The following is a 21,491-nucleotide window of genomic DNA, read 5'->3' as shown; positions in this document are numbered from 1 at the left end:
TTTTGGATACAAAATTACAACTTACTGATATTTTCACTAAACCATTGGATTCTTCTCGCTTTGCTTTTCTTCATAGAGAATTGGGAATAATTCATCCTTTTGGCATGGATTGAGTGGGAGTTTTGCACCTCATGGTTTTATCAAACAAAAATAACAATAAGAAAATTGACCAAGAGAGCTTTGTTTTATACATATGGTATTTCATGTGCATGCTAGCAATATTATGAAGGTTTATTTGTATCTAGTATAGTCTGTATGTATTCTAGTCTCCTTATGAAACTTAGATATTGCTTTTAAGGGATATGATGCATGACACTTAAATTCTATACTTGAATTAAGAAATTATGCAATATTGATGGTAGCATATGGTTTGATTTACAAATGCTTGTATATATGCTTCATTGATTTGTTATTCCTCAAATAGCTTTTAAATTGCTCATTGTACAAGAGAATAAAAATATGATAGAAAAAAATGAATACGGAATCCTTGGATAGTCTTGACGACAAGGACGTATTCGATGTGTGAGAAAAAAAATAGGTGCCGAATCCTTGGATAGTCTTGACGATAGGGACGTGCCCAGAATAATTGAGAAAAAATATGAGCAAAAAGGCTCAAATAGAAAAAAGGTGTTAAAAATTCTCTTGGTAATTTTGTGCTAAGGCTAATTTGAGAAAGAGTGATAAATACAGTAGGTATATATGTCTAGTTTTTATTCTTCAATCTATGTGCTTGTAACAGTGTTGCATTATAAATCGTTTGAAATCATGAATTTTTATTGTTGAGTTGAACTTAATTGCACAATCTTTGGTTCATGATTATACTTTAATACATGCTTGCTATATTATAGATGAGTTCATCTTCTTTTTATTGCAACACATGACTTGATATGCTATGTGTATGTTAAGCTCTTAAACATTAATGGACATAATTTCTACACTTGATGAAATCATTGTCAAAAGGGAGAGAAGAATTTTGGAAGAGAGAGCATGTTTTTGAAAAAAATTGGAAATTTCTTTTTCTTTTCAGAAGTGAAAGATGTTTCTTTTAAATGCTTTTTAGAGTTTCTTCACAAAAACAATAAACAATTTTGAAGTGTTTGCCAATGTGTTCATCAAGGGGGAGATTGTAAGATCAAGGAATGATCTACATGTTTTGTGATGAACAAATTGGTGGTTTACGAGATAAATGTTTTTGGGATATTTGACCGGGCGGTCAGACCGCAGGTATATGGGCGGTCAGACCTTTCAGACAACTGGGTGGTCAGACAGGTAGGTCAGCCCCGAAAGTTTTAGTTTTCGGTTTTCCTTTCGGTTTCGGATTTGTTTTTCGTGAATTCGACTTCTAGGTGGTTTCTATACGTATGAGTACTGTTGTTTTGCTAATCATGAGTCAAGTTGGAGATAGCTTGGTGTCGGAATATGGTTTCTTTGTTTGATTCATGTGTAGGTGACTTGATACCTCGGGAGAGTGTTGCCGGTGATGGATCGGGAGTCAACTTGGAGATAAGTTGACGTCTGGCGGTCGAGATATCATGCGGGGTACTTAGGCTAGAGTTCAATGCACGTGGTGGTGAAGATTCCATGTGGCATACGATGGAGATATTGTGTCCGTATGGGATATGGAAGTTGAGTTCGGATAGAGTCCGGATTTGAGAAGATTTGTTGTATTAGAGATAGAGATATGGTTAGTTACGGATAAGGATATGTTTCCCACGAGATTGAAAGTCCTAATTCATGCTAGATACGTGGGTCTTGCATACCCACGTCGAGGTTATAAATAGGTACCGGGGGTATGTCCCCGGTGGGCTTTTTGTGCCGTTTGAAAGAAAAAGTTAGGATTTCGACTCTATTTCGATATTAGATCGAAAGTTTTGGTTAGGAGTGCTTTCTATGCACTTTGTAAACACTGGTTGATCTAAAAGTCGAGAGATTCAATCTACATCTTGAAGTTTTGTCGATCGGCGTTTTTCTAGGATCGCGACGATCTAACCGTAGGTATGCGGGCGGTCTGACCGACCACTCAACGTCAGTCTGACCGAGGTTATGCGAGCGGTCTGATCGGTCATATAACGTCAGTCTGACCGGTGGCATAAGCGCAGTGCGACCGGAGGCTTCGGTAAGGCTTTTGTGAAGGTAATCTTTTGTTTTCGCGAAAAGATTTGGTTTTTTATCTAGCTACCATTCACCCCCTCTGGTATCACCTCTCTAGTAGTTCTTTTACTCTATTACGATCCTACGAGCACAGTACCAACAGTTAATCAATGAGGATTATGGATGATTAATGCGTGGCTAAAATGCATCCTAAGCTATGTTGAGAAATACTGCCAGATGCATGTATGCTGCGATGTGTACTAGCTGGCTATTCAATTTGTTTTAGAAAGAGAAGTATGATTTAAAAACTAACAGTGGTAGCGATTTGGAAAGCGTTGATATTAGATTTGTCAACACGATCAAGTGAGGGTTGCGTTTCTTAACCGATAAGAACATGATATATTTGACAGTCGTCTGGCGTGGCTGAGCTTACAGCCAGAAATGCTGTATACTGTTCGCAGAAAAGTCAACGCAATGAATAGTTGCTTCGGGTCGTGTTTAGGGTTTTCTAAAAACGACATATTTACGAGCAAAATTAAATTATGAATATGCATGTTCATAACGATCTAAAAGACAAAGCCGAAAAATAAACTTCAGTGAAAAAACTCAAAATCAATTCAAATTTAAGGCTAAAAATTTAAATATTGGGTTATAAGCATGACCCAAAGTCAAAAGATAGGATTGTTTGATTCTCATCTTCTTGGTTTTATTAAACATAAAAATAAAATTGTTTATTAGCAATTAAAAAATAATTTTAAGTAAATATACATCTAAGTGTTCTTAGGGATATAACAATCAACCATTCTTACTTTATGTACTGCAATCATTTTTATCAAATATTAATGCAACCATTCTCCACTTTTTTCTACAACAATGTATGTATTATCTACTTTTATAAACTCTGATATAATGATTTTTAAAAAATAAAATTTATTTGAGGGCAAAGAAGATATAGAAAATCAATCTAATTTTAGAACGAAGGTAGTGTATTTTCAAACAAATATTTTAAAATTATATTAATTTATTTTTCAAATTTACGCTAGCTAATACCTAACTACTTATTCGATAATGAGATACCTCGTTTCATGTGATCATCTTTTTCTTCTCTGTACCCCTAACCCCCACACACACATCACACCAATGCAGGATTATATATGAAGTATATTTTCGACATATGTGGATTACTATATGATCTGCATCGGACCATGGTCAAGTTATAATTGGTTGGAGGCCATCATACTGTAACATTCCAAGATTCGTGCACACAAACCCAAATATATTCTCTTCCTTGTCGACACATTTTCCTCCCTTCAGCTCACTTTGGCGTTGATCGTTTCTCATATGCTTTTGAGTTTTTTCTTGCTTATCTAGAATCTGTGATAACTATTTAGGGGTGCAAGAGAATAAATTTAAGTGCTATATGATTAAAATTTTACTTTAGAAAAGTATTCCAACAAACTTTTATATAGATTTTTTGGCATAAAACATATTGTTTAGGAGAATAGAAAACATGCCAACGAAAATAAAAAATCGACCGCTAGATATGAAGTGGGCATTCGTATATGCAGGGTCCTCATGAGGGATGGATTATTACTTGACCAAGTAAGAAAATATCATGATTTGTAACCAGCTTAACTGGAAGAGTATTTTTCAAAGAAACACTCTCCTTCGGCACCGTTAACTTTTAGATCTATGTGTGACTATTCCGCTTATATAAAATTAGGTAATATTATCTCTTCTATTGTAATATGTTTTATAATTATCTTGACTTATCAACTTTTAATATTTTTATAAAATTTTGAATAAGACATATAATTAAACGTATACATAAAAGAGAACGAAGTTAAATATAAAAAAAACACACAGCTAGTACCCATTTATTTGGTGAACAAAAAGAAAACACAAGCAAAAATGGAAAACCAATTATAAGCCTTTCGAAAATGCAAACATTGTTTTCTTGCATGTTGTCCAATAAATAATAAGATATTTTGATAAAATAGTACTCCATCTGTTTTAAAATATAAGACGTAACTACTACCAATATAAAAGTGAAGATAAAGTTAGATTGTCTTGGTGCATGTGTGCATGCATGCAGTATGATTGGATGATTTGATTGTGAATAATTTAAAATAAATCAAATTTAGAAAAATATGATATACTAGTTAATTCATGCTTACTTATATTGTAGGACAGAGAAAAAATAGTTACACCTTATATCTTGGAACGAATGGCGTAGGAGCTCTCTCCATCTATCCTATTATCCTATTATAGAAGGCGTACATGTCCATGACATAGAAACCAAGACGAATCCATGATATAGAAACCAAAGCAAATACGTCGGTTCATGTACGTTCATCAGCCTCCTTGCCTTGCATGCAGCCCGGATCTTGCATGTAGTTGTGCTCGCGACCTGCTGATTATGTGTGATCACAAAAGGAAAAATCAACGGTTTGCTTTGCCCCACAAGATGAGACGCATTCACAGAGTCATGCAACCAGCCATGCATGACATGGAAGAAAATTTAGAAGGCATCTTGGACGAAAATTTGGAAGCCACTTCAATGGAATTTGGAAGGCATCACCACGAAAATTTAAAGGCACTAATTAATCTAGTCATCACCTTCTCATATTTATATAGACCATCATTTTTCACAATTCACTTCTCCTTTTCGTTTTTTTCTTTATCTACCTTCTAGTAGTTCATCATCATGGTCGGTTTGGATTTGAATCAGCCCATCAATTAGGATGAAATTGATGATGTCGTGGGAGGTATACCTGTCTAAACTATGATTTCGTTTGGGACTCTGACAATGAAGTGTCCATGGTTTTATCTTTATTTTTTCCCTTATGTACTCTAGGTTTCTTTCTTTCCACTCTGTACTTGTTTGATGATCATCCGATAGATGAATAAGGTGCTAACAAAGTGGCCAGACAGCTAGCAGCATAGATGTAGCTGAAGCCGGTGGTAGTGCACCTGTCGTGGACTAAACTGAAGCCGCTACCGGTCAGGATATGTCGTGGATCAGTTTGAAATTACCACTTACCGAGGTGACGCTGACAGTGAATTTGATGCAAGTACTTGCAAGTTTTTTATTGCTCGTATTTTAATTGGATAAGTTTGAAGGCCTTTGCAGGTAGGCATGCTTGTACTGTGCCATGTACAGTAAACCATGAATAACTCATGTTTTGTTTGTTTTATGTTATTGCTCTCTTATATTTATGCACATATCTATTAAGGCAATATTAACAATTTGTATGCATCAAATTCAACAGGGGACATTACTCTTCTGATATAAAACGAACCATATATTACATGTGTTTGTCAAGACCAGATGATGGCATGTTGACGGAGAGAGTGACAAAGTCTGTTGCTAATGATACGTACGGAGGTGCCATGAATAATTGTCCCTCGCGTATGGCACAATGTAGAAATTGGAGGTGGAATTAATGAAGCTTTCGAATCTAGCGCGCATGACACCATCATCATTAGTCTCACCATCATTGGTCTTGTAAGCTCATGTTATGTTAGCTTCTGCCTCCAGCTGCATGCGGATTGCGTCGTGATGAAATCTTCACGCATAGCCGAAATCCATGTGCACCTACTACCAAATGTAGATAGCATCGTCATGCATAGTTGATATCCACTTACGCATATTGTTGCATGTGAATTGCATGGATATGTGGTGATCGAGTATGACCAAACTTTGTATGAGCCCGGTGCCACATGCATCGAGTGCTTGTCTGTCACCCGCTCGCGTTTGCACTTGGGCCTCCTCTGACGTGGTCTGCTCATCCATTGCCACTGCTATCATGTATGGTGAGAGAGGCTTGGAGTATGTGAGAGTGAAATGGAGAGGCCAGAAAGTGAGACACTTAGAGGTTAACCAAACAAAAAGATATTCATGCATGTCTTTATTGCTTGCATGCACATGTTGTATGAACCTAGATGCATTGAACCAAAGTTAAGGAGGTGCAATTTATATACCAAGACAAAGAAAAAAGGAGTTCCTCATATAATAAGATGCAGGGAGTAGAAAATATAACTCACTATATCACATATCACCCTACAAACATACAAAATCAAATTCAGAAAAACCAAATCCAAGTAAAAATATAGTTATGTTTTTCACAAAGGAACATGTATGTTATTCTTACAATACAAATGTGTATCATTTGCTGCCACCAGTTTTCAATTATTTGTGTTGTTTGTCAAAAAATAAAATGTGGGCATGTAAATATATGATGGTTTCACTTTGTCACATAAAGTTGATGTGGTCAAACAAAGGTATATAGGTGAAAAGATTTTCCTCCATGCTTTGTGGTCAAATTCCAACCGTTTTACCCGCCATTTTCTCCTCTCCATTCCTCCATCAGAGGGGAAATGACGCGGCTCGCGGACACCACCAAATCCAATCATCTTCGAGCTACCACCAATCCAAAACAGGGAGAGGCCAAAGACAACGACTCCGGCATGGATTGGCCTCTACGGCTGCCGGCCGGCGCGACCGTGCTATTGCTACTCGCCATGGCATCCCATGAAAGCATGGCCACTGTCATCGACGTTGGTGTGAATTGGGGATCGCAGCTGTCGCATCCACTGCTGCCATCGTCTGTTGTACATATGTTGAAGGAGAACGGCATCTCCAAGGTGAAGTTGTTCGACGCTGACCCATGGCCCATCGGCGCGCTCATCGACTCCGGCATCGAGGTCATGCTCGGTATCCCAAACAATATGCTGGAGACGATGAATAGCTATGGCAATGCCAAGGATTGGGTCAAGGAGAACGTCACCAGCTACGGCGACAAGCTCAACATCAAGTAGGCATGCCGCATGCATTACACAAAGGTGTTTCTCTATGGTCATAGTTGATGATTTTGATCATGCTTTTGATTGATCGAGCAGGTATGTCGCTGTCGGGAACGAGCCATTTCTCAAGGCGTACAATGGATCGTTCATGAAGACAACCTTCCCGGCACTAAAGAACATCCAAAAGGCATTGAACGAGGCTGGTATTGGTGGCAAGGTGAAGGCGACAGTCCCACTCAATGCCGATGTGTACGTCTCGCCGGACAACAAGCCGTCCTCTGGTGTTTTTCGGCCTGACATCGAGGACCTCATGACAGGCATGGTGAAGTTCCTACATGACCAAGGGGCACCCTTTGTCGTCAACATCTACCCATTCCTCAGCCTGTACCAGAGCGACGACTTTCCATTTGAGTTTGCCTTCATCGATGGTGGCAAGACCATCCAGGACAAGGGTGGCATCAGCTATTCCAACGTGTTCGACGCCAACTTTGACACACTTGTCACCGCGATGAAGAAGGCCGGTGTGCCCAACATCAAGGTTGTCGTTGGGGAGGTCGGTTGGCCAACGGATGGTGACAAGAACGCTAACATCAAGCTCGCACGACGCTACTATGACGGTCTCCTGAAGAAGCTTGCTAAGGAGGAAGGCACCCCGCTCCGCCCAGGCAAGATGGATGTCTACATGTTTGGCCTATTCGATGAGGACATGAAGAGCATCCTCCCTGGTAACTTCGAGCGGCACTGGGGCATCTTCACCTACGACGGCAAGCCTAAGTTCCCAATGGACCTAACCGGCCACGGCAACGACAAGTTGCTCGCCGCCGTTCCTGCTGTTCAGTACCTCCCAAAACAATGGTGTGTGTTTGACGATGAGGCCAAGGACAAGTCCAAGCTTCCGGGCAACATTGAGTACGCCTGTGCTAGTGGTGACTGCACAGCGATCGGCTATGGTTGCTCTTGCAATAGCCTCGATGAGAAGAGCAACATCTCCTATGCATTCAACATGTACTTCCAGATGCAGGACCAAGACGTGCGCGCCTGTGACTTCGACGGCCTCGCCAAGATCACCGAAAAGAATGCCTCCGCGCATGGCTGCTTGTTCCCGATCCAAGTCATTAGTGCCGCCAACCATATCGCGACACCGGTCGTCATTAGCTTTGCAGCGTTGCTAGCAGTGTTGATGGTTCTGGTGTGAGGACAGGGTACGAGCGTGTCATACATGCATAGAGAGACAAATGTGTTCTGAATTGAATCGCCCATTTTTTAGTGTACAAATATGTTGTGAAATTGTAAGTTATGCATGCAAGGTGTACATGTGCTTAATTTTCTCTTCTCTTTTATTTTAGCGTGTTTCGGTAGAAAATTAAATTGGAGATGTTATAGGCGATCTAGGCAAACTGATCCAAGTAATAATTCTATAGTACTCCCTCCATCCCATTATATAGGACGTATAGGAATTTTTGCTCCATCCTGATATAGAAGGCGTCATCTCCTTTTCTCCAGTTCAATGCATTTTGTTCTATACAACAATAAAGATATACATGCATGTCTCTTTGTTTCCTTAGGCTATTTTAAATGCCTGACTTCCTAGCCTCTCCATCTCACTCTCGCTCATGCTCCAAGCATCTCCCATCATACAGGACAACAATGGTCATAACAAAGTAGACCATGCCCAAGGAGGCCCTAGTGCAGACACTAATCATGCAGCAGACAAGCATTCGATGCATGCGGCTCTAGGCACATACGGAGTTCGGTCATGCGCAATCACTCTGTACCACGCTACCCGCACGCAGCAATATGTTCAAGAGGAGCTCCGCCATGCCGGAGCACTATGCGAGGATGTAGTCTGCATGTAGTAACAGGCACACATCGATCTCGGCTATGCACGAATAGTTTGTCTCCACGCCATTCGTATGCGGCTGTAGACGGAAAATGATCTCATGCAAGCTTACACGGCCAACGATGTTGACAAATGTGTTGGACAACTCTCCATGGCACCACTCTATCATTAGCAATAAACGTTGTCACTCCCTCAATCAACATGTGATGATCTAATCTTGACAAAGACATGACATATATGATTCAAGATGGTAGTGCCTCTTCCTCTTTATATTGATGCCTATAGATTGTGAATATTGACTTAGTACGTGTGTATATATATATATATGTGCAAGCAACAAAGGGAAAAACAAAACATAAGCCATTCGTGTTTTACTATACATGGCACAGTACAAGCATGCCTACATGCTAAGGCCTTTAGATTTGTCCTATAAAAATAGGAGCAACAAAAAGTTGCAATTACTTGTGTCAGATTCATTATCACGTTACCTCTGTCAGTGGTAACTTCACTTTGAAGCACAACATTTCCTTTGTTAACACCAACAGTGGCTTCAACTTGATCTTGGAAACGTGCCTGCCACCAGCTTCAGCTGCATCTGTGCCTCTAGCTACGTGGTTGTTATCCTTGTTGGCACCGTTTTCATCTGTCCACCAATAAAAAAACTAGACCATCATACAAGTACATATTGGAAAAGAAGAAACATAGAGTCCATAAGAGAAAAATAAAGATAAAACCATAAACAACTTTATTGCCGGAGTCCCAAATGAAATCGTACTTCAAGTCAGGTGCACCTTCCACTAAATCATCAAATTCATCCAAATTGATGGGTTAATTCAAATCCAAACCTTCCATGATGATGAATCACGCGAGGGATGACTGTCCATATTAATATGAGAAGGTGGTGACCAGATTATTTCCTTCACATTTTTGTAATGGCTCCTTCCAAATTTCCATCTATGTGGGTTTCAAATTTTTGTCCATGGTGCCTTCCAAAATTTCATCCATGATGTGCATGGCTCTATGAATGGGTTTCATCATGTGGAGCAAGCAAATCATGGTACCGCATAATCAGTTGGTTGTGGGTAGGGCTGTCAAAAAAGCTCGAAGCTCGTGAGTTGCTCGAGCTCGGCTCGTCTCAAGCTCGGTTCGAGCTCGGCTCGAGATTCTAACGAGCCAAGCTCGAGCCTGGTCTAAAGCTCGCGAGCTTTCTCGAGCCGAGCTCGAGCTTCTCACGAGCTTACCTATATATGTTATTTTTATTTTTTATTTGGTAAAATAGTAGATTAATAATAAATTATTATATATTTAAATAATAAATTAATTTTTTTAGTATTATATATTAATTTTAAATCTTATTTATAATTTATTTAATATAGTTGACTTAAAATTATTATTTTTATTTACGAATATCATCAAAATATCTATATCATATACTCAAACCAAGCTCGAGCCGAGCCTGTCTAACAGCTCGAAGGTTTGCTAGGCTCGATTCGATCTAGGCTCGAGCCTGAACATGCCAGCTCGCTCGAGCTCGGCTCATTGACAGCGCTAGTTGTGGGCATAGCTGCATGTAGGATGTGAAGGCTGATGAATGCACAAGTGATCTTGTTAATAACAAAATTTGGTGAAATTTCTTATTGGATTTGGTTAAGTAAAGGTGCAACCAGCGAATTAAAATCTTATCCAAAAGAGTCCGAATTCACAAGGAATCATGAAGATCAATGCATGACAATTTAATTTTATCTATTAATTAGAGTTAGTTCAGGAGTTTTCCTTTTATCTATTAGGAAACGTGTGTTGTATCCAATGGAAACTAGAATTAGAGTCCAAATAGGATTTGTTATTTCTTTTTATCTGTTAGGAATCGTGTGGCGTGTCCAACATGAACTACTATCCACCCGTGAGTATAAATATATATGCCCGGAGTTATTGTAAAATCATCTACATTGACATACACAAATCCAACACAAATTTCGGCGCATCGCCACCCTGCTCACCGAGGTTTCATCACCGGCAGAACTTGGCACCTGACATGGGCCGCATCGCTTTGATCTCCGGCGGAGGGGTAAGTCCTACGTTCCATCGGCACCTAGTAATCGTATCGGCTAGATTAGAACTGTCTCGGTTCAGTTCGATCTTCTAATCTGGTTGCACGATTGCTAGTTATCATATCAGTTTTAGCTTAATTTACTCATGTATCTTGGGTTGATCTGGTTGACCACTTGGGTAATTTAGGTCAATTTGATATTTGTTATTTGACATATTCAATCTAATATTGTCTCGATTTGGTCCGATCTATTAGATTGTGTTTATAAAATAGTTTATATCTGGTCGATGTATCTTGCTCATCGTTTTGTCAGAGTATCAGCCGATAAGTTATCAATTATCGGCTCATCGGCTTGATAGCAATCTAGATCGGTTTAGTATCTAGTTTGATATTGCTAAGCGTAGTTTTGAACTATCTCGGTTTGGTTTGATCTTCTTAGATTATTTCCAATAAGTTAGGCTAGATATTTTATAGGTCTTATTCGACTATCAGTTGATTATAGCCGACGATTTTGCCAACCTACATGCTTATTATATTTATATCAATAGAGTAGTCGATTGCATCTGCATTATTTCTTAATCAATCGGCTTTGCACATTATTTCTGAACCAATCGGCTTTGCTTATTGAGATTAGTAATTAATTTGTGTTGCATCGGCTTATAAGATTTACACGTTAGTTGTTTTTGTCGATCGTAACACATGATTCACTATTTATTTAATTATTATTCATTTCGTATTGGATTACCAGCCGATCCAAGCTTTCCATGGCCCATTGTTCAGCCTATTAGCTAAATACTGCTGCTACATCAATGTCCGATCGGATGGATTCTATGTCTATCGACTTGATAGCCGATCGATTTATTTTATTTTTATCTTATCAGTTGCAGGATCAAACTGACTGGCACGCCTGCGCATTCTAATAATTTAGGTCCTGCACTGGAGCGATCTAAGAAGAGATTCTTAGGCCTTAGGCCTTCGTGTGTAACATGTTATCAAATCAGTTTTTGACATCAACAGGTCTCTAATGAACTGAGCAAACCGTTGAGTTCTCCTTGGTCTCTATGTCATGGGCAAGTACGCCCTGTATAATGGGATGGAGGGAGTACTAGTTAGTATAGGCTTCATACAATACAATGTGATGGGTGACTTTGATCTGACATATTCAGGCCATGTTTAGTTTCTAAAAACTTTTTCTAAAAATATTACATCGAATCTTTGATCACCTAAATAAAGCATTAAATATACATGAACATTAAAACTAATTACGCAGTTATAGAGGAAATCGCGAGACGAATCTTTTGAGCCTAGTTAGGATGTGATTAGCCATAAGTGCTACAGTAACCAACATGTGCTAATAATGAATTAATTAGACTCAAAAGATCCGTCTCGCGTTTTCCAGGCGGAATCTAAAATTTGTTTTGTAATTAGACTACGTTTAATACTTCAAATATGTGTTTAAAAGTTTGATGTGAAGTTTTTGTAAAAAGATTTTGCAAACTAAACAAGACCTCAATTGAGCTTATAATTGGCACACAAAATGAGGTGGAGCAACATGATTAATTTAATACTCTATTATAGACTTAACAAGTGAACACTATAGTTTAAAAAGTGTGCTTACGTAAAACAAGTAGCTTATTTATTCATCTAAAATGAACCATTACTGCAAGAAGCCCCAGAGGTGCCAATTGGAAATAGCTCATAGTTGTCGTATTCCCATATGACACCCCGAAGGTGGCATCAATAGGGACATTCTTTTTTTTATTCACTGCTATAGTATCACGTTTATATATCTCACTCTGTCTATCTATATCATAAACACATTAATTAAATGTCGCATCTAATAGTGGCCCCGCACCAATAAACCAATCACCTATGGGGTTCACGTGCCCAAAAAAAGGACCAAGCATGGCTCCATTCATCGCTTCGAGCCAAAGATTTGATTCACGAACTTAGGAAATGAATAACAATCACGAAGATAATGTTCCTACCGTGACGGTTGCTCGCTAGAATTTGAGACAACCACTGACATTGGCACTCTCTGTCGTTGCCTGACCTACTGCTATCAGGTAAAGAGAGTGGCATCAACGGTGACAGACATTGGAGAGTGAGGCGGACAGGACGGGACAGGAGACAGCGTGGCAAAAAAGAAATACCTACGTACCCCATCGGCTCATTCAATTTATTATGGGTGTTAGTTAATTAAAAATACCGATGACTATCGTATATTATAGGTGCTAGCTCTTTATAAAAATTGATATTAATATTATTGTTACTAGTTTTTTTTATAAAACCAGCACTTAAAGTTGCTCCAAGATATCAGTTTAATATTTTTACATCCCATGGGGCTCCAGAGGTGTTGTTTTTTAAATAAACTGTCACCTATGAGCTATCAACTATTAAGGATTTTATGGTAGTGAACAGGCCTAAGGACAATCGCAATGCAAGGTACTGGTCATGATTCTCATATCCTACACATCAAGGAGAAAATATTATTACACATTACTATTTTAATGCACACGGTATTAGCTCATATTTGAATTTAATGATATTACTCTCTCATTATTTATTAGATATTATGTAGAAACTATTTCTTATACAAGACATATATGTTTCTTTGCCTTTCTCCAATTATTAGCTTGCACATCATATTTTGTGGACATTAATGTTGGTTAATGCTTTATGGTTGTTGCTAGTGGGGAGTTTTATTTTATGGTTTTGAAAACTACCGCATCATCTCAAAAAGTTTGGTTTGATGAATAAAACAAATACCTTGATAGTTTTATTTCACGGTTTCATCTATTAGCCATAGAGTTTATGTTAAATTGTGTTGTGCGATTTAGAAACAACCTTATATTTATTGTGACTTCGAGAGGGAGAGGAGAGGAGAAAGAGATAAGCGATATGCAGATTCGTAATCAGTTGTAATATGTGGCTTCCTAGGAGTTTTTGAGAGAATAGGAGGACCAATGTATTAATATTTTAATATGTATCTAGATAACTATCATATCATTAATTAGTTTTCATATCCAGGAGTTAGCTAATGAAATGGCCTAATGTTTTTTCCTAAGAACAAGCCGGACGCACTGCATTAACGCACATTATTGATGCAAGATTGGACAACTAATTTTCTGCAATTGCCTGCAAGGGTCGATACGAGTAGTGGATTAGTGGTTAATGAACGAATCTGCAGAACGTTGATCAAACATGAGAATTCCTAGCTAGAAGTTTCACTTTACTGATCTCAGTCTCAGAAACCAGTTTAGTTTCATCAAAAAAAAAAGAAACAAAACCATATTTCATCGGGACATGCATGCATGTTATATCACTGTAATATACATCTTCACTGCCTTCTTACTTCTCAGTCAGGAAGGTTTACAAACTTTTGAACACTACAACTTCTAACCAAAAACATTTCATAAACCAAAAAATAAAAAACATGTACGCCTTTTTAAACGAAATCGAAATTAGCATACTTGAAGGGGGAAAATAGTAAATGAATTAGTTTGACACGGAGTTAGCTAGGATGGGAATGGATTGAATGAATCATCTGAGCGTCAAGATGCGGAGGTTGACGAGCACCGGGAGGACGAGGACGGCGATGAGCACGATGCCGGCGAGGACGGCGATGCAGGCCCACTTGCGGCTGCTCTTCTGGTACTCCCGCGCCACCTCCAGCTCGACGGTGCCGCGGCGGACGAAGGAGCTGGCGTGCGCGACGTGGCTCTCGATGTCGTTGAGCTGGTGGCCCTGCGCCTCGACGAGCGCCGCCATGTCGAGGAAGACCTGGTGCAGGTCGAGCAGGCTGCGCTCGATGTCCTTGACGGCGTCGTGCCGCTCCTGGATCTCCGAGATGGTGTCCATCACCTGCCCGCGCCCTTGCTCCTGGATCGCCTTCTGCAGGAACGACTCGCTCTCCCCCGACGAGATGAGCGACTCGATCGTGCTGTCTTCCGCCTTCTCCCCCGTCACCGTGTAGTACCGCCGCGCCACCGTCTCCTTGTACTCCGCCGCCATCCTCGTCCTCAGCCCCTGCGTGCGTACGTACGTCGTCGCCGCGTGTTCATGGCAAGCGTGGATCGATCACCTGAGAATGATTGGTATGCTGTAGTGTTTACCTGGAAGTCGTCCATGATGTCCTTGAGCTTCTTGCCGAGGCCGGCGACGACGGAGGTGCGGGTGCGGTCGGTGGAGGATCCGGGGCCGCAGCCGGGGACCTTGCGGGAGGTGGCGTTGTCTCGGTCGAAGGCCTCGAGCTTTCCCTTGACGCCCTTGGCGCGGCGGAGCACCTGCTCGACGTCGCCGTCCATGCGGGAGCGGAGGGCCTTGACGGCGCGGGCGTCGTGCGCCGTCTTGGTCTCCTCGTTCGTCGACTGCAGCCGCTTGTACAGCGCCTCCAGCCCGCGCATGTCCTCCTTCACGCCCTCCACGTCCTCGAAGAACTGGTCCAGGTTCACCACGCCCTCGCCGCCGGCCTCCATGTCGGCAGCGCCGCCGCCGCCGCCCGCCGGGCTCGCGTCCGCATACTTCTTGAACGAGCTCGACGAGAACAGATCGTTCATCTCGACCGACGCCGCCGACCGATCAGCAACGGAGACGGTCGAGGCCGACAGACGCACGGGAGCTTGAAAGAATGGCGATGGGTGAGAGAGCTCCCAAGAAAGGATATATGGAGTCCGTCCATGAAACTAGTAATCGACATGAAGTGTAGGGCCTCGCTCTGCCTATTTGGGGCATGCATGCAGCACGGCCTTCGATCGCGTCGTTCTTCGTAGTTTCTTTCTCTCTTTGTGTGTCTCCTCTCCAATCATTTGTACAGCAGGTGGTGCCTGTCTTCGGTTAGTCACGCTGGTTCTCACAACACACACTGCAGGGCAAGCTGAATAGCTGATCCACAGAAATATAATTGCATGTTCAATAGCCGAGATCATGTTTTGACTAGTGACTTCCTTTGTTAAGGAAGCAATTACTGTGTGCAGCATACTATGAAGAGCATACCTTGAGGAGGTATCATGAGATACCACTATATTCTACTACCTCCGTTTAATATGGTAAGACGTGTTAATCTTGTCTAGATTTTTCTATTGATGAATGTATATAATTTGTATATATGTCTATATTCATTAGCATCTATATGAATCTACACAAGTCTAGAAAATCTTACGTTGTGAACTAAAGAGAGTATATAAAATTTGGTACCTTCTAGTATCTAAGATATTAAGAGGTACCAAATTTTATCTCAAATATGTTAAAATTGCTCTATCATGAAACCATCGGCTATGTCACAAGCCGGAAATAAATTCTAATCGCTCGAGGGGATGTTCCATTAATTTTACATTTTATCTAAATAGTTACAACAGAATTAAAAAAATACTTGATAAGATAAATTTAAAAAGTGATATATTGATTCACGAACATGTATTTTTGAATTTGACTTATGTAAGTGGTAACAAAAAGAATTAATTAAACTATGATTAATGTACGCATATTCAGAGTCATCTATCTTTTCATAACTGGTGGAAGTCAAATTGTTTGGTGTAACACCCGATTTTCACTGCATCGAAAAACTTATTTTTAATTAAAACGTAATTTCAGAAACTTATGTTCATTGTTTATTGTTTTTAATTAGGTTTAGTGTGCCAAAAGGATCTCAATTCCACTCCTCGAAACTTTCAAACAAACCTATAGAATATTTTTTTTCTTTGTTTGGAAGTCCAAATTTTTTAATTTGGCTCCCCTCCCTTGATTCCCTGTCAAAGGTCGCATCCAATAGAATTATCCAAGTGTGCAAACCATGTCATAATTCTAAATTCTCGCGTTTCCACAATTTTTCTGTTCCAAAACGTCTTAAAAATAATCAGATAGAATTCTAAATCTTCTGAGTACCTTTTTTCCCTTAATCCCCCTCAAGCCACCAACTCCCTCCCTTTTCCCTCTCTCCCACCGCCTTCACTCTTGTACCGGCCAGCCCACGGCCTGACCGCTCTCCCTCAAACTTCTTCACTCTCTCCGCTGTCCCTAGGCTACAGTAAGAGGTTACTCGTATCCAAACTAAATAGATATTATCCAATGAATATAGATAACCAATTATTAAGAAAGAAGATATATGTAGGATAGATCAAAATTTATACAAAGTATAAAAGAGTGGTGGGTACACCATTTGCAGCTTCCCAAGCTCACATCACATGACCATCCTGCACAAGCTCACCGTCCCACCATCCCCCACCGCCAGCTAGTCGAGCTCACCGTTCCTTATTTTCTCCCCAAGCAATCATTTCCCTCAGCCTTTCCTCCTTTGGCTCCTCTCTATCGAGCCATGTCGCACCACGGTATACTTTCTCCATATAAAACTTTCTAGACTTATCTAGATTCATATGAATATTAATAAATCTAGACAAATACATAAATTATATATATTCATCATTCGATGAATTTAGACAAAACTAGAAAATCTTATGATATGAAACGGAGGTGCAGTGTTTATGATTATTGTTTTAAAACAGCAGATAAGGTATAAGGTATTTAGTAATAATTGGTCTCCTCAAAAAGCTAATAGCGCGGAAAATAAGGCTATAGAGGCTAACGGCGATACTTTGAGGGTATAAACAAAATATATATAGTTATGATTAGTGAAAAGCGGGATGAGATATTTAGTAATTGATCTTCTCAAACAGCTAATAGTTGGATAAATCAACGAGGCTATAGCGGACTAAATGAAGCTATAGCAGATAAATTGTATACGAAAACAAATAGCTAGATCCTGCTCAAACATCTGTAGCCGTAGATAGTGGGAAATTAACCTTGGTTATAATACACTCATGACATTGAAAAAATAAAAATCCTGCTATCCACTGTCCAATAGGAACCTGTATTAATGACCTAACTTTCCTAACCATCAATGCACCAGTGGTCTAGTGGTAGAATAGTACCCTGCCACGGTACAGACCCGGGTTCGATTCCCGGCTGGTGCAAATTTCCATTTTTTATTTTGTTGCATCCTACAAATGGAACCAAGGCCAAGAATATCCACAATCGAGCTACTATCCTTTTGCCCTAAAGGTCAGAAATGGAGCCAAGAATATCAACAATCGAGCCTATCTGCCCGTGCGAAGCTGCAGTCCCAGCAAACTTCAGATGCTTTGGTGCTTCAGCCCGGTCAAAGTAGAAAGCCCCTGGGGTTAGCTTCTCCGTGGGTTGCAAAGCCAACCAGACCACTGTATCAGCACCTTCTTCGTTTGATCTCATGTTTCCCGATAACCTAACACACAAAATGTAATACAAGTTTATGGTTTGATGTTATGGCAGATGGATCAAAACAGGCAGTCAGGACAGCAGAAGGCCTACTTCTCTGAAAGTCCAGGCAAGCTCTTGGAGACTCCAGGTGTGTCAGCCCATCCTGGATGCATCGAATAGAAACCTATTCCCTTGTTTCTGTATTTCTCAGTCCACCATTCGGTGAGTGCAACCTGAATGAAGTTCCAAGATTGTGATATCTTTTCAACCACCTAAAGAATTGCATTGAGAAAAACAAACCACGGCAAGGTTTACAAACCTGAACTCTTTTATTACGAGCATATTGCTGTGTCCCATCGAAGTTGCTTTCACTGAACTGAAGTATAAACAATAGTGAAAGGGATATTATTGCAGTGTCTCATGATGAGAAGTAAAAGATTTAGTTTTCACACACTACTTCATTTTCACTAACAAACATCACTGCAAGATTCATATGGTTTCCATTTCTACAGACATGTGTAAGAAGGTCATAACATCATTATAGTGAGAAGAAATAACAAGGGAAAACATCAATTGTACAAAACTCACTGGAGTTCACCAAAGTTAATTCGTTTTCAGTGATAATCAATTCAAAAACTAGATAAATGCAGATGCTTAAATACTGCATCACAAAGTGAATTGTTGTATTACAAGTGTTCCACCCACTACATTATTGTCTTTGTTTTTGCTAACCTCCTAGGCCGCGTTTGGTTGCCCCGTAAGTTAACTAATCTCTCTCGTTTTCCGCGCGCACGCTTCCCGAACTGCTAAACGTTGTATATTTTGCAAAAATTTTCTATAAGAAAGTTGTTTTAAAAAATCGTATTAATCTATTTTATATTTTTAATAATTAATAATTAATTAATCATGTACTAATCTATTACTACATTTTCCGTGCCGGGGTAAGTTAACTTACCACCCTCTAAAAGAACGCGGCCCTAGTTGACCATCTTGGCAAATTTAGCTATTTTTGTCCTAAAACAACAAAGGTGCAAACTTAGAAACTAACAAGTAATGATTAAGTTTCCTTTCCACACTTACTTTGCACACTTTTCTTCTGTTCAAGGGAGGAATAAGGGTATAGACTATAGAGAACAAATTTACCTGCAAATCTTTGTCCAATGGCTCAGTGTACATTCCTCCTGAAGAAACCGTAATGACACGAGCATGAGGTGCTGCTTTCTCCAACAGTGGCATTACTAACTCTGTTAAAGTGTATGTTGCTGCTACATTCACCGCGAAATTAAGCTCCAACCTATTTTATGTTTCAAATTAAAATACACTTTAAGTTATAACAGCATACATGATGTACAATGTGCATAGGGTTTATAAACGGACAGGTAAGTTTGAAAAAAACTAGGGAGTAATAAGTACAATACACAACAGAGTATCACGCACCCTTCTGGTGTCGTCACACGCTTGTGCTCTAGTAAGCCAGCATTGTTAACCTATAACAATATCCTATCTGTTACAGCTGGTTATTCCATGACATAATTAATGTAATTTGTTAAAAAACTTCACTGAATTATATGGCTATAGCATAAAAGCAGCTACAGCTAGAGACAAGAAGCAGAAATTACAAAATAATTTTGAAGAGGCAAAGCTCACCAGGACATGAAGTGGTTTATCTTTTGAAGAGAATTTTGTTGCGAATGATTTGACTTCACTAATAGACGAAAGGTCACAAATCTGCAACACGATAACAATTACTGTGTTAGTTTAGGCATAATTACATATAACATCACCACTGTTTTTTGCAAAATTACGGGCAGAAATTCGGTTCTGAAGCTTCATGTACCTCCAGATGAACATTCATGTTGCCTGTCTTGGATCGTATTTGACTAAGAGCAGTCTCCCCTCTTTCCTTGTTACGGCAAAGCATATAAACAGTAGCACCACTGGAAGAATACAAAATATGTTTACAGTGACATGACATAATCACATGTTGTCACAAGAATCTAACATGTTTAGAACAAATCATCACAGTAGATAAAACATAAATTCATACCGTGATGCCAAGCCCTCAGCTGTTGCAAAACCTATGCCAGAATTTGCCCCAGTTACAAGGCAATTTTTCCCATCCAGCCTGATCAGCATATCTTCCTCTCTAAATTTCTTTGCATGTTCGCTGAGTAAATGAATCTTCATTAGTACGGAACATGGAAAGAAAGCAACTATGGTGTCAATAATGCGTCCTTTGACAGCATTTCATTCAATACCAAATTTAAGTGAAATCTGTTGGTCTGCTACAATCAAATTATAGATTCCCCATTTGCAGATCACAAGAACTAAAATCTTTTGATACCATTTGCTGAAGTGAGAACTAAAGTAATTCCTGTACCAGGGAAAGGGGTTCTCTGTAGTCTGTACTACTTGGGACATTGGCACTCAAGAATTATTCACAATTTGCATAATACCTATATAATGAGTCACGTATCAACAATGGCCAGTTCATTTCTATCAAAAATTCAGAATATATACAATGGATACCAAGTCCAACATAAGAGGGATTGCAAGAAAGGAAGTTCTCGTTTGATGCCGAAACAAAATCATACGAAATTGCGAGAGCTAGATAAACCAAAACAAGAGGAAATTGGCCAGACGATTGGCCGGGAGATTAGGCTTACACGAAGCCGGATTTGGTGAACTGCGTCAAGCCGTAGAGCCCGAACGCCGCCGTCCTCCATGCCTGCGCTTGCCCCCCAAAAAAAAAAAGCAATCCCACAAAGTTAGGCACGCATACAAGAACTCAAGAAGACACCGAATCTCCGCGCGAACCACGAATTAGTGGGACAAGACGGACGCCGGAAACCATCCTCCCGTTCCTCACCTTCTGGATGAACATCTTCCTTCCCGAGCTCCGGGCCGAATGCTGTGGCTCCCGTCGCTGGGCGAAGGCGCTGGTTCTTCAACTGCGCGTTTCTGGAAGGTCCAGGCTTGGGGAGGAAGAAGAAGGGGAGGAAGGGGGAGAAGGAAAGCGCGGGGGCGGGACTAAGGAGTCGAGCGGCCGCCTCGCTGGCCGATTGTGCGCCGCGCGAGATGGCTGGCCTCGCCACGCCTCCTCCTCCTCCTCGGTCGTCTCCGGCACGGTGCCGTTGGGGCAGTGTTGGGCCGGTATGGGCCGGGCTGTGACAGCATTTCGAGCTTCCTTCACCAGGCCGTGACAGCATTTCGTCACTCCCATTGACTATATTTGACTAGCTTGTTTCCTCGTCGTGTTCAACCGTACATGGACCCTCCCCGTGTTGCACAGCAATTTCTTCCAGTCTCCTCCCTGGCGTGCACCTGAAACAGGCGTGCCAAATGGGATCCGGATCAGCTAAAGTTGTTATAGTAATCGTAACTTTGGCAGTTGCATATATCACCATTAGATACAAAACGGATGGCTCAAATTAGTCTGGCGCACTGTAGCAAAATACTGTAGCAGAATACCGTAAC

At 40.4% G+C, this 21,491-nt stretch overlaps 3 protein-coding genes, 1 non-coding gene and 1 pseudogene across 4 annotated transcripts; 3 read left to right on the top strand and 2 right to left on the bottom strand.

Moving 5' to 3' along the window:
- Positions 1–4,798: 4,798 nt before the first annotated feature.
- On the top strand, positions 4,799–5,654 carry LOC121054723 (annotated as a pseudogene).
- Positions 5,655–6,546: 892 nt separating this feature from the next.
- LOC102706850 (glucan endo-1,3-beta-glucosidase 8-like) lies at positions 6,547–8,432 on the top strand. The gene is made up of 2 exons (XM_006656133.2): positions 6,547–6,908; positions 6,994–8,432. The coding sequence occupies exons 1-2, from the start codon at positions 6,562–6,564 to the stop codon at positions 8,090–8,092; spliced, it is 1,446 nt and encodes a 481-aa protein (XP_006656196.1). The 5' UTR covers positions 6,547–6,561; the 3' UTR covers positions 8,093–8,432.
- Positions 8,433–14,234: 5,802 nt separating this feature from the next.
- Positions 14,235–15,417, bottom strand: LOC102706571 (syntaxin-125-like). The gene is made up of 2 exons (XM_006656132.3): positions 14,900–15,417; positions 14,235–14,813 (listed from the first exon to the last, which is right to left on the bottom strand). The coding sequence occupies exons 1-2, from the start codon at positions 15,341–15,343 to the stop codon at positions 14,328–14,330; spliced, it is 930 nt and encodes a 309-aa protein (XP_006656195.1). The 5' UTR covers positions 15,344–15,417; the 3' UTR covers positions 14,235–14,327.
- A 2,070-nt stretch (positions 15,418–17,487) lies between these two features.
- Positions 17,488–21,095, bottom strand: LOC102706292 (dehydrogenase/reductase SDR family member 12). The gene is made up of 10 exons (XM_006656131.3): positions 20,884–21,095; positions 20,681–20,742; positions 20,062–20,181; positions 19,852–19,951; positions 19,662–19,742; positions 19,452–19,501; positions 19,158–19,308; positions 18,334–18,390; positions 18,126–18,247; positions 17,488–18,039 (listed from the first exon to the last, which is right to left on the bottom strand). The coding sequence occupies exons 1-10, from the start codon at positions 20,896–20,898 to the stop codon at positions 17,835–17,837; spliced, it is 963 nt and encodes a 320-aa protein (XP_006656194.2). The 5' UTR covers positions 20,899–21,095; the 3' UTR covers positions 17,488–17,834.
- Positions 17,682–17,752, top strand: TRNAG-GCC. The gene has a single exon. It is a non-coding gene; the product is annotated as a tRNA-Gly (tRNA).
- Positions 21,096–21,491: the final 396 nt, after the last annotated feature.

Source organism: Oryza brachyantha, chromosome 6, assembly GCF_000231095.2.
Source record: "Oryza brachyantha chromosome 6, ObraRS2, whole genome shotgun sequence".
Lineage (NCBI taxonomy): Eukaryota > Viridiplantae > Streptophyta > Magnoliopsida > Poales > Poaceae > Oryza > Oryza brachyantha.
The sequence above is the reverse complement of the archived record's forward strand: the minus strand, read 5'-3'. Positions and strand labels throughout refer to the sequence as shown.